Here is a 17,686-nt window from a genome sequence, read left to right as displayed (position 1 = left end):
GTGGCTGTCCCGGGGGTGTCCCGGGGCTGTCCCGAGAGTGTCCCGGGGGTGTCCCGGTGGTTCCGGGGCTGTCCCGGTGGTCCCGGGGGTGTCCTGGGGATGTCCCTGTGGTTCCGGGGGTGTCCCGGGGGTGTCCCGGGGGTGTCCCGGGGATGTCCCTGTGGTTCCGGGGGTGTCCCCGCTCCCCACGTGTCGCGGGGGCCCCCTGGGCGGGGCCTGTCGCTGACCACGCCCACTCAAGGCGCAGTTCCCGCCCCCTCCCCGCCGAGGCCCCGCCCCCGGCGCGTCCCATTGGCCGCCGCGCCGTTCCCGCCCCGCGGGTCTCGCGAGAGCCTCGCGCGCGGGGCGGGGGGGGGGGCGGCGGGAGCCCCAGCGCGAGCGGCGCCAGCGCCAGGACCCGGCCCGGCTCCCTCAGGTAACGGCGGCTCCGGCACGGCGGGAGCGGCACGGCCCCGAGCGCTGCCGCGGCGGCGGCGGCGGGGCAGCCCCGGGGGCGGCGGGAGCCCCGGCCGGCCCCTCCCCCCACAACTCTGCCCGAGTTTTCGTGCGGCTGCGGCTCCGCCCGCCCCGCCCCCGCGCTGAGCGACGGCGCTCCGGGCCAATCGCATCGCGCGTTGCCCCTGAGCGACGGGCGCGGCGGCCAATGGGGGCCGAGGGGGCGCCGCTATGCGGCCAAGCCCCGCCCACGGGGCGGGGCCAAAGAGCAGCGAGGGGCCCGGGCGGGTCCGGGGGGAGCCCGGAATTGGGGCTGGGGGTGCAGGGGGGGAACCTGGAATTGAGGCTGGGGATCTACAGGGGAACCTTGGAATTGGGACTGGGGGTGTACAGGAGGAGCCCCGGAATTGGGGCTGGGGGTGCAGGGGGGGAACCGGGAATTGGGGCTGGGGATCTACAGGGGAACCTTGGAATTGGGGCTGGGGGTGCAGGGGGGGAACCCCGGAATTGGGGCTGGGAATGTACAGGGGGAGCCCCGAAATTGGGGCTGGGGGTGCAGGGGGGGAACTCCTGAATGGGGCTGGGGATGTACAGGGGGACCTTGGAATTGGGGCTGGGGGTGCAGGAAGGAACTCCTGAATTGTGGCTGGGGGTGTACAGGGGGAACCTCTGAATTGGACTGGGGTGTTCAGGGAGAGCCCCGGAATTGGGGCTGGGGGTGCAGGGGGGGAACTCCTGAATGGGGCTGGGGATGTACAGGGGGAGCCCCGGAATTGGGGCTGGGGGTGCACAGGGGAACCTTGGAATTGGGGCTGGGGGTGCAGGAAGGAGCTCTTGAATTGGGGCTGGGGGTGCAGAAAGGAACTCTTGAATTGGGGCTGGGGGTGCAGGAAGGAGCTCCTGAATTGGGGCTGGGGGTGCAGGAGGGAGCCCCTGAATTGGGGCTGGGGGTGTACAGGGGGAACCTCTGAATTGGACTGGGGTGTTCAGGGAGAGCCCCGGAATTGGGGCTGGGGGTGCAGGAGGAACTCCTGAATTGGGGCTGGGGGTGCAGGGGGGGAACTCCTGAATGCGGCTGGGGATGTACAGGGGGAGCCCCGGAATTGGGGCTGGGGGTGCACAGGGGAACCTTGGAATTGGGGCTGGGGGTGCAGGAAGGAGCTCTTGAATTGGGGCTGGGGGTGCAGGAAGGAGCTCCTGAATTGGGGCTGGGGGTGCACAGGTGCCCTGAGGGGCTTGGCAGGGGAGGCTTTGGGTGCTGAGGGGGAATTTGGGGGTTCTGAAGAGATCTGGGGGGGCAGAGGTGACCTCAGAGGGTGGAGCAGCTTTGGGGAGGGGTCCTGGTGGGACCCCTGGGGTGCTGGGGAGCCCCAGAGCTGGACCTGGGGATCCAGGGGGTGTCCAGGTGGGATCCAGGGGGGATCCAGGGGGATCCAGGGGTGTCCAGGGGGATCCAGAGAGATCCAGGGGGGATCCAGGGGGATCCAGGGGGTGTCCAGGTGGGATCCAGGGGGGATCCAGGGGGATCCAGGGGTGTCCAGGGGGATCCAGAGAGATCCAGGGGGGATCCAGGGGGGATCCAGGGGGGTCCAGGGGGATCCAGGGGGGATCCAGGGGGGTCCAGGGGGATCCAGGGGGGATCCAGGGGGGTCCAGGGGGATCCAGGGGGGTCCAAGGGGGATCCAGGGGGGATCCAGGGGGGCTGCAGAGCCCCTGGGCACTCTGGGGGTGGCCACACCTGGCCCAGGTGTGACCTCACAGCCTCCTGTTGGGGCAGTTCATCCATTCCAGTGCATTCCCGTTAACTGGTCCCAGTTCATCCATTCCCATTCCAGTGAACTCCTGTTGATTTAACTGGTTCCCATTCATCCATTCCAATGAATTCCCTTTAATTTAACTGGTTCCAGTTCATCCATTCCCATTCCAGTGAGTTCCCGTTGTTTTAACTGGTCCCAGTTCATCCATTCCAGTAAATTCTGGTTCCAGTTCATCCACTCCAGTGAATTCCCGTTGATTTAACTGGTTCCAGTTCATCCATTCCATAAATTCTGGTTCCAGTTCACACACTCCAGTGCATTCCCGTTAACTCGTTCCAGTTCATCCATTCCCATCCCAGTGAGTTTCCATTAATTTAACTGGTTCTAGTTCATCAATTCCAGTAAATTCTGGTCCCCGTTCATCCACTCCAGTGCATTCCCGTTGATTTAACTGGTCCCAGTTCATCCATTCCCATTCCAGTGCATTCCCGTTGATTTAACTGGTCCCAGTTCATCCATTCCCACTCCAGTGCATTCCCGTTGATTTAACTGGTCCCAGTTCACTCACTCCAGTGCATTCCCGTTGATTTAACTGGTCCCACTTCATCCATTCCCACTCCAGTGCATTCCCGTTGATTTAACTGGTCCCAGTTCACCCACTCCAGTGCATTCCCGTTGATTTAACTGGTCCCAGTTCACCCACTCCAGTGCATTCCCATTGATTAAACTGGTCCCAGTTCACCCACTCCAGTGCATTCCCGTTGATTTGACTTGTCCCACTTCATCCATTCCAGGGAATTTCTGTTGATTTAACTGGTTCCAGTTCATCCATTCCCACTCCAGTGCATTCCCATTGATTTAACTGGTCCCAGTTCACCCACTCCAGTGCATTCCCATTGATTAAACTGGTCCCAGTTCACCCACTCCAGTGCATTCCCATTAACTGGTCCCAGTTCACCCACTCCAGTGCATTCCCGTTGATTTAACTGGTCCCAGTTCACCCACTCCAGTGCATTCCCGTTGATTTAACTGGTCCCAGTTCATCCATTCCAGTGCATTCCCATTAACTGGTCCCAGTTCACCCACTCCAGTGCATTCCTGTTGATTTAACTGGTCCCAGTTCATCCACTCCAGTGCATTCCCGTTGATTTAACTGGTCCCAGTTCATCCATTCCCACTCCAGTGCATTCCCATTGATTTAACTGGTCCCAGTTCATCCACTCCAGTGCATTCCCGTTGATTTAACTGGTCCCAGTTCATCCACTCCAGTGCATTCCCGTTGATTTAACTGGTCCCAGTTCACCCACTCCAGTGCATTCCCGTTGATTTAACTGGTCCCAGTTCACCCACTCCAGTGCATTCCCGTTGATTTAACTGGTCCCAGTTCACCCACTCCAGTGCATTCCCGTTGATTTAACTGGTCCCAGTTCACCCACTCCAGTGCATTCCCGTTGATTTAACTGGTCCCAGTTCACCACTCCAGTGCATTCCCACTGATTTGTGCCCGGGGGTGTCCCGAGGGTCTCTCCCCTCCCTCAGGATGTTCCTCTGGGAGCTGTCCCCGAATCCAGCAGAGCCACAGCTCCCGTTTGGGGGGCACGGGGGGTGAGCACCCCTGATCTGAGAGGGGCACAGACCCACAGATCCCTGGTTTTGGGGCACAGACCCACAGATCCCTGGTTTTGGGGCACAGACCCACAGATCCCTGGTTTTGGGGTGCAGGGGGTGAGCAGAACTTTTGGGATGTGTCAGACCAGACCTGGCAGAATTTTGGGATGTGCCAGACCTGGCCCTGGCAGAACTTTTGGAATGTGCCAGACCTGGCCCTGGCAGAACTTTTGGGATGTGTCAGGACCAACCCTGGCAGAACTTTTGGGATGTGCCAGACCTGGCCCTGGGATTCCTCTTTCACTTCCTGGGCCCAGGGCTCCTCTGTGACGTGGATTTCTGTCTGGTTCTGCTTTCTGCTCCTTCCCCAGCGCTTCCCAGCAGCTCCCAGCAGCTCCCAGCAGCTCCCAGCAGCTCCCAGCAGCTCCCAGTGCTTCCCAGCAGCTCCTAGCAGCTCCCAGCAGCTCCCAGCAGCTCCCAGCACTGTCTGGGCTCTGCTGGAGCCGGGGGTCTCAGAGCCCACCGAGGCAGGTGCAGGAGCTCTCCTGTCTCTGCCCTGGCTCTGCCCTGGGCTGTTCTCTGCTCATCCCTCATGATGAGCTGCGCCTCTTTGGGTTTTTATTTATCCTCCAGCCTTGCTTGGGGCCTTCTCTTTATTTTGTTTTTATTATTTTCCTTTTTATCCCCTCTTTTTTTTTCCTCTCCTTCTTCTTTTTTTCCCTCCCTCTTCTTTTTTCCCTCCCTCCTCCTTTTTCCCTCCTCCTGTTGCTGTTCCTGGCACTGGGAACGGGGCCGGATTTCCCAAACTGCTTCTGCCGCTCACTCACAGTGAGCTGCTGCAGGCGGGAGCAGAGGGGGAACCTCTGGGGCAGAACCTCTGGGGCAGAACCTCTGGGGCAGAACAGGACAGAACCTTCGGGGCAGAACAGGACAGAACCTCTGGGGCAGAACCTCTGGGGCAGAACCTCTGGGGCAGAACAGGGCAGAACCTCTGGGGCAGAACCTTTGGGGCAGAACGGGACAGAACCTCTGGGGCAGAACCTCTGGGGCAGAACCTCTGGGGCAGAACAGGACAGAACCTCTGGGGCAGAACCTGTGGGACAGAACGGGACAGAACCTTTGGGGCAGAACCTCTGGGGCAGAACCTCTGGGGCAGAACAGGGCAGAACCTTTGGGGCAGAACGGGGCAGAACCTCTGGGGCAGAACGGGACAGAACCTCTGGGGCAGAACCTCTGGGACAGAACCTTTGGGGCAGAACCTCTGGGGCAGAACAGGGCAGAACCTCTGGGGCAGAACCTTTGGGGCAGAACAGGGCAGAACCTCTGGGGCAGAACCTTTGGGGCAGAACAGAACAGAACCTTTGGGGCAGAACAGGGCAGAACCTCTGGGGCAGAACCTTTGGGGCAGAACCTTTGGGGCAGAACCTCTGGGGCAGAACCTTTGGGGCAGAACCTTCGGGGCAGAACCTCTGGGGCAGAACAGGGCAGAACCTTTGGGGCAGAACCTCTGGGGCAGAACCTTTGGGGCAGAACAGAACAGAACCTTTGGGGCAGAACCTCTGGGACAGAACCTCTGGGGCAGAACCTCTGGGGCAGAACCTCTGGGGCAGAACAGGGCAGAACCTTTGTGGGGCAGAACCTTCGGGGCAGAACCTCTGGGGCAGAACCTTCAGCACCACGGACCCGCCGTGTCCTGGAGCTCCCCCGCTGCTTCCTGCCCCTTCCAGGCGACCCCAAAATTCACAATTTGGGGTCTGTGGGGTCTGTGGGGTCTGGGTGAGCTGTGGCTAGCAGGGGGTGGCTGTGGCTAGCAGAGGATGGCTGTGGCTAGCAGGGGATGGTTGTGGCTAACAGGGGATGGCTGTGGCTAGCTGGGGATGGCTGTGGCTAGCAGAGGATGGCTGTGGCTAGCAGAGGATGGCTGTGGCTAGCAGGGGATGGCTGTGGCTAGCTGGGGATGGCTGTGGCTAGCAGGGGATGGCTGTGGCTAGCTGGGGATGGCTGTGGCTAGCAGGGCATTGCTGTGGCTATCAGGGGATGGCTGTGGCTAGCAGGGGACGGCTGTGGCTAGCTGGGGATGGCTGTGGCTAGCAGGGGACGGCTGTGGCTAGCTGGAGATGGCTGTGGCTAGCAGGGGATGGCTGTGGCTAGCTGGGGATGGCTGTGGCTAGCAGGGGGTGGCTGTGGCTAGCAGGGGATGGCTGTGGCTAGCTGGGGATGGCTGTGGCTAGCAGGGCATTGCTGTGGCTAGCAGGGGATGGCTGTGGCTAGCAGGGGATGGCTGTGGCTAGCTGGGGATGGCTGTGGCTAGCAGGGGATGGCTGTGGCTAGCAGGGGACTGCTGTGGCTAGCAGGGGACTGCTGTGGCTAGCTGGAGATGGCTGTGGCTAGCAGGGGGTGGCTGTGGCTAGCTGGAGATGGCTGTGGCTAGCAGGGGACTGCTGTGGCTAGCTGGAGATGGCTGTGGCTAGCTGGAGATGGCTGTGGCTAGCTGGAGATGGCTGTGGCTAGCAGGGGATGGCTGTGGCTAGCTGGAGATGGCTGTGGCTAGCTGGGGATGGCTGTGGCTAGCAGGGGATGGCTGTGGCTAGCTGGGGATGGCTGTGGCTAGCAGGGGATGGCTGTGGCTAGCTGGGGATGGCTGTGGCTAGCAGGGGATGGCTGTGGCTAGCTGGAGATGGCTGTGGCTAGCTGGGGACGGCTGTGGCTAGCAGGGGATGGCTGTGGCTAGCTGGGGATGGCTGTGGCTAGCTGGAGATGGCTGTGGCTAGCTGGGGATGGCTGTGGCTAGCTGGAGATGGCTTGTTCAGCCGGAATCCCCTCGGCTGTCCCAGCCCCAGCGCCCCGTGCCTCGCTCACACCCAGAACAGCTCTGGCACCGCGGTCCCGGAGCCTCCCCTGCCCGCCCGGAGCGTTTCGCAACTTCCCGGGGAGGGTCCGGCCGGGAGAGCCGGGGGGGCTCCGAGGGGCCGGGACAGACCCCGCACCCCGACCCTGGCCGAGCCCCCCGGGGCCAGACCGGCCTGGGAAGGGCCCTGAGCGGGGTGGGACCCCCACCCTGAGACCCCCACCCTGCATTTAATGGTGCTGGGACCCCCACCCTGCTGTTCATGGTGCTGGGACCCCCACCCTGCATTTAATGGTGCTGGGACCCCCACCCTGCATTTCCCATGCTGGGACCCCCACCCTGAGACCCCCACCCTGCATTCCCCATCCTGGGACCCCCACCCTGAGACCCCCACCCTGCATTTCATGGTGCTGGGACCCCCACCCTGCATTTCCCATCCTGGGACCCCCACCCTGCCTTTCCCCATCCTGGGACCCCCACCCTGCATTTAATGGTGCTGGGACCCCCACCCTGCATTCCCCATCCTGGGACCCCCACCCTGCATTTCCCATCCTGAGACCCCCACCCTGCATTCCCCAAACTGGGACCCCCACCCTGCTGTTCACCATCCTGGGACCCCCACCCTACTGTTCATGGTGCTGGGACCCCCACCCTGCGGTTCACGGTGGGACCCCCACCCTGCATTTCCCCATCCTGGGACCCTCACCCTGCATTTAATGGTGCTGGGACCCCCACCCTGCATTTCCCATCCTGGGACCCCCACCCTGCTGTTCACTGTGGGACCCCCACCCTGCATTTAATGGTGCTGGGACCCTCACCCTGCATTTCCCATGCTGGGACCCCCACCCTGCTGTTCTCAGTGCTGGGACCCCCACCCTGCATTTAATGGTGCTGGGACCCCCACCCTGCATTCCCCATCCCGGGACCCCCACCCTGCTGTTCACCATCCTGGGACCCCCACCCTGCATTTCCCCATGCTGGGACCCCCACCCTGCATTTCCCCATCCTGGGACCCTCACCCTGCTGTTCATGGTGCTGGGACCCCCACCCTGCATTTCCCATCCTGGGACCCCCACCCTGCATTCCCCATCCCGGGACCCCCACCCTGCATTTCATGGTGCTGGGACCCCCACCCTGCTGTTCACTGTGGGACCCCCACCCTGCATTCCCCATCCTGGGACCCCCACCCTGCTGTTCACCATCCTGGGACCCCCACCCTGCATTTCCCCATGCTGGGACCCCCACCCTGCATTTCCCCATCCTGGGACCCTCACCCTGCTGTTCATGGTGCTGGGACCCCCACCCTGCATTTCCCATCCTGGGACCCCCACCCTGCATTTCCCATCCTGGGACCCCCACCCTGCTGTTCATGGTGCTGGGACCCCCACCCTGCATTTAATGGTGCTGGGACCCCCACCCTGCATTTAATGGTGCTGGGACCCCCACCCTGCATTTCCCATCCTGGGACCCCCACCCTGCTGCTCCCCCAGTTCATTTTCAGGAGCATTTTGTGCTGTTTTATTTCCCCATGCTCGCCCAGGGGGGCTCAGCCAGCCCTGCTGCCCCCCAGCCCGGCCAGGGCTGTGTCCAGCTGTCCGTGCTGCCCCCCAGCCCGTCCAGGGCAGTGTCCAGCTGTCCGTGCTGCCCCCCAGAGCAGTGTCCAGCCGTCCGTGCTGCCCCCCAGCACATCCAGGGCAGTGTCCAGCTGTCCCTGCTGCCCCCCAGCCCATCCAGGACAGTGTCCAGCTGTCCGTGCTGCCCCCCAGCCCATCCAGGGCAGTGTCCAGCTGTCCGTGCTGCCCCCCAGCCCATCCAGGGCGCTCCCCCCAGCCTCAGGAAGCTCAGGAACAGAACCAGAGCCCTCGCTGGCCTCCAGCGCTGCTTCCTTCCTGCCTTTTTCACTGGGAAGTGTGGGGCTGTTCTGGAGAGCCTGGGGCACAGCTCTGCTTCCTCCTGCCCTGCTCTTTGTGTTTGGGGTGCAGGGTTTGTGTTTGGGGTGCAGGGTTTGTGTTCTCTGGGGTGCAGGGTTTGTGTTTGGGTGCAGGGTTTGTGTTCTCTGGGGTGCAGGGTTTGTGTTTGGGTGCAGGGTTTGTGTTTGGGGTGCAGGGTTTGTGTTTGGGTGCAGGGTTTGTGTTTGGGGTGCAGGGTTTGTGTTTGGGGTGCAGGGTTTGTGTTCTCTGGGGTGCAGGGTTTGGGTTTGGGGTGCAGGGTTTGTGTTTGGGGTGCAGGGTTTGTGTTCTCTGGGGTGCAGGGTTTGTGTTCTTTGGGGTGCAGGGTTTGTGTTTGGGGTGCAGGGTTTGTGTTTGGGTGCAGGGTTTGTGTTTGGGTGCAGGGTTTGTGTTTGGGGTGCAGGGTTTGTGTTTGGGTGCAGGGTTTGTGTTTGGGGTGCAGGGTTTGTGTTTGGGTGCAGGGTTTGGGGTGCAGGGTTTGTGTTTGGGTGCAGGGTTTGTGTTTGGGTGCAGGGTTTGTGTTGGGGTGCAGGGTTTGTGTTTGGGGTGCAGGGTTTGTGTTTGGGGTGCAGGGTTTGTGTTTGGGGTGCAGGGTTTGGGGTGCAGGGTTTGTGTTTGGGGTGCAGGGTTTGTGTTTGGGGTGCAGGGTTTGGGGTGCAGGGTTTGTGTTTGGGTGCAGGGTTTGTGTTTGGGTGCAGGGTTTGTGTTGGGGTGCAGGGTTTGTGTTTGGGTGCAGGGTTTGTGTTTGGGTGCAGGGTTTGTGTTGGGGTGCAGGGTTTGTGTTTGGGGTGCAGGGTTTGTGTTTGGGTGCAGGGTTTGTGTTTGGGGTGCAGGGTTTGTGCTCTCCTGGCAGCCTCCTCCTCCTCCTCCTCCTCCTCCTCCTGCTCCTCCTGCCCCTCCAGCCCCGCTCTGCAGCCACAATAATCCCGTTTGTTGTGGCTTTCTGTGGCTCGCAGCCCCGCTGGAGTGTGAATGGGATTGTTTGTGCCGGGCTGGGCTGGGCTGGGCTGGGCTCTGGAGCTGCTCCTGGCCCGGCTCCCGGGGCTTGGCACGGTCACACAGAGCCTGCCCGGGTGGCCTGGCCGCTGGCTGGGCTCAGATTTGTCCCACAAGGCTGCCCTGGCCACTCACTGGGCTCAGAATTAATCCTGGCTCGAGCTGGGCTGGCCTGGCCGCTGGCTGGGCTCAGAACTAATCCTAGACCAAGCTGGACTGGCCACTGGCTTGGCTCAGATTTGTCCCACAAGGCTGGCCTGGCCACTCACTGGGCTCAGAATTAATCCTAGACCAAGCTGGACTGGCCTGGTCACTCACTGGGCTCAGAATCAATCCTAGACCAAGCTGGGCTGGCCTGGCCACTCACTGGGCTCAGATTAGTCCCACAAAGCTGGCCTGGCCACTCATTGAGCTCTCAGAATCAATCCTAGCCCGAGCTGGGCTGGCCTGGCTGCTCACTGGGCTCTGAATTAGTCCTAGCTCGAGCTGGCCTGGCCACTGGCTGGGCTCTCAGAATTAATCCTAGACCAAGCTGGGCTGGCCTGGGCACTGGCTGGGCTCTGAATTAGTCCTAGCCCGAGCTGGCCTGGCCACTGGTTGGGCTCAGATTTGTCCCACAAGGCTGGCCTGGCCACTCACTGGGCTCAGAATTAATCCTAGCCCGAGCTGAGCTGGCCTGGCCGCTCACTGGGCTCAGAATTAGTCCTAGCTCGAGCTGGCCTGGCCACTCATTGGGCTCAGAATCAATCCTAGACCAAGCTGGGCCGGCCTGGCCGCTCACTGGGCTGTGTGTGAAATCAGGGTTTGTGTCTGAGGGTTTTATTCACCTCAGGGTTTGTGTCTGGGCTGTTCTGGCTCTCAGGGTTTGTGTCTGGGCAGTTCTCACTCTCAGGTCTCCCCCAGCGTTCCTGCAGCTCCTTCTCACACAGCTCCTAAAAATACCAACCCCTCTGTGCCACCCCCAGCCCCAAATCCCCTCTGTGCCCACCCTGGCTCCCCCATTCCAGCACCCCCAGCCCCAAATCCCCTCTGTGCCCAACCTGGACCCCAAATCCCCTCTGTGCCCACCCTGGCTCCCCCATTCCAGCCCCCCAGCCCCAAATCCCCTCTGTGCCCACCCTGGACCCCAAAACCCCTCTGTGCCCACCCTGGACCCCAAATCCCTTCCCTGCCCACCCTGGCTCCCCCATTCCAGCACCCCCAGCCCCAAATCCCCTCTGTGCCACCCTGGCTCCCCCATTCCAGCCCCCCCAGCCCCAAATCCCCTCTGTGCCCACCCTGGCTCCCCCATTCCAGCCCCCCAAGGAAACAGCATTTCCTTTATTGGATCTCTTTAAAATCCTGCTGTAAAAACACCAGTGGGTGGAGGGAGCTGAGTTTGAGGCTGGGAGGTGGGGAGGGCTTTACTTTATTTACTCTTATTTTTTATTAATGAGAGCAGCTTCTCTTGTAGCATAATGGGAGTGAGTGTTTTGTTATCCTTGGCTGTAATCCGTGATAAACTGCCCCTGCCATCAGCCCTGCAGTTTACCCACTGGGGAGCCCGATTATTGCCTTGTAAAACAGAGCACCACTCCTATAATCCCTTAATTAATTAAATGACAAATTTGAGTTCTCTCCCATTGAAAATATAACGGGTGCACAGAGAGGGTTGGATTTATTGGATGGCTGCTCGCTCACACTTTGTTTTCCCGTGGATTGCCACTGTCCCTGCTGGTTTGTTGGTGTGAGGGGGATCCCAGGGCTGCTCCTGGGGATCCCTGAGGGTCCCAGGATGTTCCTGACCCTCTCCAGGGCTGCCCCTGGAGATCCCTGAGGGTCCCAGGATATTCCTGATTTATCCAGAGCTGCTCCTGGTGATCCCTGTGCTCCCAGGATATTCCTGATTCACCCAGAACTGCCCCTGGTGATCCCTGAGGGTCCCTGGTGATCCCTGAGGCTCCCAGGATATTCCTGATCCTCTCCAGAGCTGTCCTTGGTGATCCCTGAGGGTCCCAGGATATTCCTGATTCACCCAGAGCTTCTCCTGCTGATCCCTGAGGGTCCCTGGATATTCCTGATCCTCTCCAGGGCTGCTCCTGCTGATCCCTGAGGGTCCCTGGTGATCCCTGAGGGTCCCTGGTGATCCCTGAGGGTCCCAGGATATTCCTGATTCACCCAGAGCTGCCTTTGATGATCCCTGAGGGTCCCAGGATATTCCTGATTCACCCAGGGCTGCTCCTGGTGATCCCTGAGGGTCCCTGGATATTCCTGATTCACCCTGGGCTGCTCCTGCTGATCCCTGAGGGTCCCAGGATATTCCTGATCCTCTCCAGAGCTGCCTTTGATGATCCCTGTGCTCTCAGGATATTCCCTGATCCAGTTGCAATAATTCCCATCCCAAATCCTAAACCAGGCTGCAATAATTCCCATCCCAAATCCTAAACCAGGCTGCAGTAATTCCCATCCCAAATCCTAAACCAGGCTGTGATAATTCCCATCCCAAATCCTAAACCAGGCTGCAGTAATTCCCATCCCAAATCCTAAACCAGGCTGCAATAATTCCCTCCCAAATTCTAAACCAGGCTGTGATAATTCCCATCCCAAATCCCAAACCAGGCTGCAATAATTCCCATCCCAAATCCTAAACCAGGCTGTGATAATTCCCATCCCAAATCCTAAACCAGGCTGTGATAATTCCCATCCCAAATCCTAAACCAGGCTGCAGTAATTCCCATCCCAAATCCTAAACCAGGCTGCAGTAATTCCCATCCCAAATCCTAGACCAGGCTGCAGTAATTCCCATCCCAAATCCTAAACCAGGCTGTGATAATTCCCATCCCAAATCCTAAACCAGGCTGTGATAATTCCCATCCCAAATCCTAAACCAGGCTGCAGTAATTCCCATCCCAAATCCTAAACCAGGCTGCAGTAATTCCCATCCCAAATCCTAAACCAGGCTGCAGTAATTCCCATCCCAAATCCTAAACCAGGCTGTGATAATTCCCATCCCAAATCCTAAACCAGGCTGCAGTAATTCCCATCCCAGGGGCTGACAGGTGCCAGCAGAGGGGCAGCTCCTGCCGGTGTTTTGGGGATTTCTGGGGCAGTTTAACCATTGCTGTGCTTTCTGTGCTCCCCAGGCTGCTGCAGGGAGGATGGGGGACGACCGACCCTTCGTGTGCAGCGCGCCGGGCTGCGGGCAGGTACGGCCGGGGCTGGGCTGGGATTGTGCCAGAGAGCCTGAGCTGGGGGAGCAGGGGCTGGGGTCTGCAGGTCCTGAATGTGAACTCTGAGATCCAGGGAAACCAGAGCTGGGCTCTGCAAATCCTGACTCTGAGCTCTGAGCTCAGGGGGAGCCAGAGCTGGGGTCTGCAAATCCTGAATGTGAGCTCTGAGATCCAGGGAAACCAGAGCTGGGCTCTGCAAATCCTGACTCTGAGCTCTGAGCTCTGGGGGAGCCAGGGCTGGGCTCTGCAAATCCTGGATCTGAGCTCTGAGAAACCAGAGCTGGGGTCTGCAAATCCTGAATGTGAGCTCTGAGATCCCTGAGCTGGGCTCTGCAAATCCTGAATGTGAGCTCTGAGATCCAGGGAAACCAGAGCTGGGATCTGCAGATCCTGAATCTGAGCTTTGAGCTCTGGGGGAGCCAGGGCTGGGGTCTGCAAATCCTGAATCTGAGATCCAGGGAAACCAGGACTGGGGTCTGCAAATCCTGAATGTGAGCTCTGAGCTCTGAGATCCCTGAGCTGGGGTCTGCAAATCCTGAATGTGAGCTACAGGAGATCCCAGGAACAATCCAGAGCTGGGATCTGCAAATCCTGACTCTGAGATCCAGGAGATCCCAGGAATAAACCAGAGCTGGGATCTGCCAGTCCTGGCTCTGAGCTCCAGGGGATCTCCAAGCTGGGATCTGCCAGTCCTGGCTCTGGGCTGGGATCTGCCAGTCCTGGCTCTGAGCTGGGATCTGCCAGTCCTGGCTCTGGGCTGGGATCTGCCAGTCCTGGCTCTGAGCTGGGCTCTGCCAGTCCCGGCTCTGAGCTCTGAGATCCCTGAGCTGGGATCTGCCAGTCCCGGCTCTGGGCTGGGCTCTGCCAGTCCCGGCTCTGAGCTGGGATCTGCCAGTCCCAGCTCTAAGCTGGGCTCTGCCAGTCCCGGCTCTGGGCTGGGATCTGCCAGTCCCAGCTCTGGGCTGGGATCTGCCAGTCCTGACTCTGAGCTCCAGGGATCCCTGAGCTGGGCTCTGCCAGTCCCGGCTCTGAGCTGGGCTCTGCCAGTCCCGGCTCTGGGCTGGGCTCTGCCAGTCCCGGCTCTGGGCTGGGCTCTGCCAGTCCCGGCTCTGGGCTGGGATCTGCCAGTCCCGGCTCTGGGCTGGGCTCTACCAGTCCCGGCTCTGAGCTGGGCTCTGCCAGTCCCGGCTCTGGGCTGGGCTCTGCCAGTCCCGGCTCTGGGCTCCCGCAGATCCCCCCGGGCTGTCCCTGAGCCTCTGCCCGGGGCCGTTCCCTGTTCCCAGATAAATCCAGAGCCCCCAGGGCAGGGAGCAGCTGGGAATGTGACAGGTGACGGCTGCACTTGTGCCGGCTCCCCAAATTCTATTTTGGGATGGATTGGGGCGGATTCCTCCTGCCCGGAGCTGCCGCGGATGGGATGGGAGAGGTGGAGGGGGCAGGGGGGGCACGTCCTGCTGCAGGCACAGCTGCCATCCCTCTGCCTGGAATTCCATGGAAAACACTGCTCCCATCCCTCTGCCTGGAATTCCCATGGAAAACACCCCTGCCATCCCTCTGCCTGGAATTCCCAGGGGAAACACTGCTCCCATCCCCTTTTCCTGGAATTCCCATGGAAAACACTGCTCCCATCCCATCTTCCTTCAATTTCCATGGAAAACACTGCTCCCATCCCATTTTCTTTCAATTTCCAAGGAAAACACTGCTCCCATCCCTCTGCCTGGAATTCCATGGAAAACACTGCTCCCATCCCATTTTCTTTCAATTTCCATGGAAAACACTGCTCCCATCCCCTTTTCCTGGAATTCCCAGGGAAAACACTGCTGCCATCCCATCTTCCTGGAATTTCCAGGGAAAACACTGCTCCCATCCCCTTTTCCTGGAATTCCCATGGAAAACACTGCTCCCATCCCATCTTCCTGGAATTTCCAGGGAAAACACTGCTCCCATCCCTCTGCCTGGAATTCCCAGGGAAAACACTGCTCCCATCCCCTTTTCCTGGAATTCCCATGGAAAACACTGCTCCCATCCCCTTTTCCTGGAATTCCCATGGAAAGCACTGCGCCCATTCCATTTTCCTTCAATTTCCATGGAAAACACTGCTCCCATCCCCTTTTCCTGGAATTCCCATGGAAAACACTGCTCCCATCCCCTTTTCCTGGAATTCCCATGGAAAACACTGCTCCCATCCCTCTGCCTGGAATTTCCATGGAAAACACTGCTCCCATCCCCTCTTCCCTGAATTCCCAGGGAAAACACTGCTCCCATCCCCTTTTCCTGGAATTTCCATGGAAAACACTGCTCCCATCCCATTTTCCCTGAATTCCCATGGAAAACACTGCTCCCATCCCCTTTTCCTGGAATTTCCATGGAAAACACTGCTCCCATCCCATCTTCCCTGAATTCCCAGGGAAAACACTGCTCCCATCCCCTTTTCCTGGAATTCCCATGGAAAACACTGCTCCCATCCCATTTTCCCTGAATTTCCATGGAAAACACTGCTCCCATCCCATTTTCCTGGAATTCCCATGGAAAACACTGCTCCCATCCCATTTTCCTGGAATTCCCAGGGAAAACACTGCTCCCATCCCCTTTTCCTGGAATTCCCATGGAAAACACTGCTCCCATCCCTCTGCCTGGAATTCCCATGGAAAACACTGCTCCCATCCCCTTTTCCTGGAATTCCCATGGAAAACACTGCTCCCATCCCCTTTTCCTGGAATTCCCATGGAAAACACTGCTCCCATCCCCTTTTCCTGGAATTCCCAGGGAAAACACACCTGCCATCCCATTTTCCTGGAATTCCCATGGAAAACACTGCTCCCATCCCATTTTCCTGGAATTCCCAGGGAAAACACTGCTCCCATCCCCTTTTCCTGGAATTCCCATGGAAAACACTGCTCCCATCCCTCTGCCTGGAATTCCCATGGAAAACACTGCTCCCATCCCCTTTTCCTGGAATTTCCATGGAAAACACTGCTCCCATCCCCTTTTCCTGGAATTTCCATGGAAAACACTGCTCCCACCCCATTTTCCTGGAATTCCCATGGAAAACACTGCTCCCATCCCCTTTTCCTGGAATTTCCAGGGAGAACACTGCTCCCATCCCCTTTTCCTGGAATTTCCTGGGAAATTGGAGCTGTCCCAAAGCTCGGGGCTCTCTGGCACTGGGAGAAACTGGGGGATGATGGAATTGCTCTGGGATTGATTTAATGGGATGTGCTGAATACTGGGGATGGTGGAATTTCTGTGGTTTATTGGGATCTGCTGGACTCTGGGGGATCATGGAATTCCTGCTGACTTAATGGGATGTGCTGGACTCTGGGATTTGGTGGAATTGCTGTGGTTTATTGGGATGTGCTGGACTGGGGGATCATGGAATTTCTGTGGTTTATTGGGATCTGCTGGACACTGGGGGATCATGGAATTCCTGCTGACTTTATGGGATGTGCTGGACACTGGGGGATCATGGAATTCCTGCTGGTTTAATGGGATGTGCTGGACACTGGGGGATCATGGAATTCCTGTGGTTTATTGGGATCTGCTGGATACCACTGGGATTTGGTGGAATTTCTGTGGTTTATTGGGATGTGCTGGACACTGGGGGATCATGGAATTCCTGTGGTTTATTGGGATCTGTTGGACTCTGGGGCTGCCCTGGAAGTGCAGGGCAGGATTTGGGGTGCCTGTTCTGGAGCTCTGGTTGGATTTGGGGTGCCTGTTCCAGAGCTCTGGTTGGATTTGGGGGTGTCTGTTCAGGGACCCCAAAATCCCATTTTTGGGAGGAATTGTGGCTCTGGGTCAGATCCTCAGGGATGTGCTCACCCTGCTGCCCGGGCTGTGCCGGCGTCCCCGGGCTGGGACTGGGCTGGGACTGGGCTGGGTTGGTTTGGGACTGGGCTGTGACTGGTCTGGGGGAGCTCCCTTGAGGGGTCTGTGCTGCTGTTGGTGTTTGTAGCACAGAAATGGGACACAGCCCTCCTCTGGGAGCGTTCTAAACACTTATTTGGGGTTTATTTGCAGTTTATTTGGGTTTATTTAGGGTTTTTTAGGGTTTATTTAGGGTTTTTTGGGTTTATTTGGGTTTTTTTAGGATTTATTTGGGTTTTTTTAGGGTTTATTTAGGGTTTATTTAGGTTTTTTTAGGGTTTATTTGCGGTCTATTAGGGTTTATTTGGTGTTTATTTGGGGGTTTTTTGGGTTTATTGAGGGGTTTTTAGGGTTTATTTGGGTTTATTTGGGTTTATTTGTGGTTTATTTGGGGTTTATTTGGGTTTATTTGGGGTTTATTTGGGTTTTTTTAGGGTTTTTTAGGGTTTATTTGGGTTTATTAGGGTTTATTTAGGGCTTTTTTAGGATTTATTTAGGGTTTATTTAGGATTTATTTGGGTTTATTTAGGGGTTTTTAGGGTTTTTAGAGTTTATTTGGGTTTATTAGGGTTTATTTAGGGTTTATTTGTATTTATTAGGGTTTTTTAGGGTTTTTTAGGGTTTATTTGGGTTTATTTGGTTTTATTTTGGGTTTATTTAGGGTTTATTCAGGATTTATTTAGGGTTTATTTGGGTTTATTTAGGGTTTTTTAGGGTTTATTTGGGGTTTATTTGGGTTTATCTGGGTTTATTTTGGGTTTATTTAGGGGTTTTTAGGTTTTTTTAGGGTTTATTTAGGATTTATTTAGGGGTTTTTAGGGTTTTTTAGGGTTTATTTAGGGTATTTAGCGTTTTTTAGGGTTCCCCACCCCACTGTGGCCCGAGCCTCCCCCAGCTCCTTCCCTCCCCTCTCGCAGGTGATTTTCCTCCTTTTGCCTTTTCTCTTTTATTTTTTTTTCCCTTTTTGGGAGGCTGCTCTTTATCTGAAACTCCCCTGCCTGTGAAATTGTGCGGGCC

The 17,686-nt window shown here is 57.9% G+C and overlaps 1 protein-coding gene across 1 annotated transcript in view; it reads left to right on the top strand.

Moving 5' to 3' along the window:
• Nucleotides 1-363: 363 nt before the first annotated feature.
• LOC117009100 (cyclic AMP-dependent transcription factor ATF-7-like) overlaps nucleotides 364-17,686 on the top strand; it is a 63,091-nt gene continuing 45,768 nt past the window's right edge. Inside the window, exons 1-2 of the mRNA XM_033083293.1 lie at nucleotides 364-415; nucleotides 12,716-12,778. Of these exons, the coding sequence (XP_032939184.1) occupies nucleotides 12,731-12,778 (48 nt within the window). The 5' untranslated portion in view covers nucleotides 364-415; nucleotides 12,716-12,730. The remainder of the gene's footprint in view (nucleotides 416-12,715; nucleotides 12,779-17,686) is intronic.

This window comes from Catharus ustulatus, chromosome 31, assembly GCF_009819885.2.
Source record: "Catharus ustulatus isolate bCatUst1 chromosome 31, bCatUst1.pri.v2, whole genome shotgun sequence".
Taxonomy (NCBI): domain Eukaryota; kingdom Metazoa; phylum Chordata; class Aves; order Passeriformes; family Turdidae; genus Catharus; species Catharus ustulatus.
The sequence above is the reverse complement of the archived record's forward strand: the minus strand, read 5'-3'. Positions and strand labels throughout refer to the sequence as shown.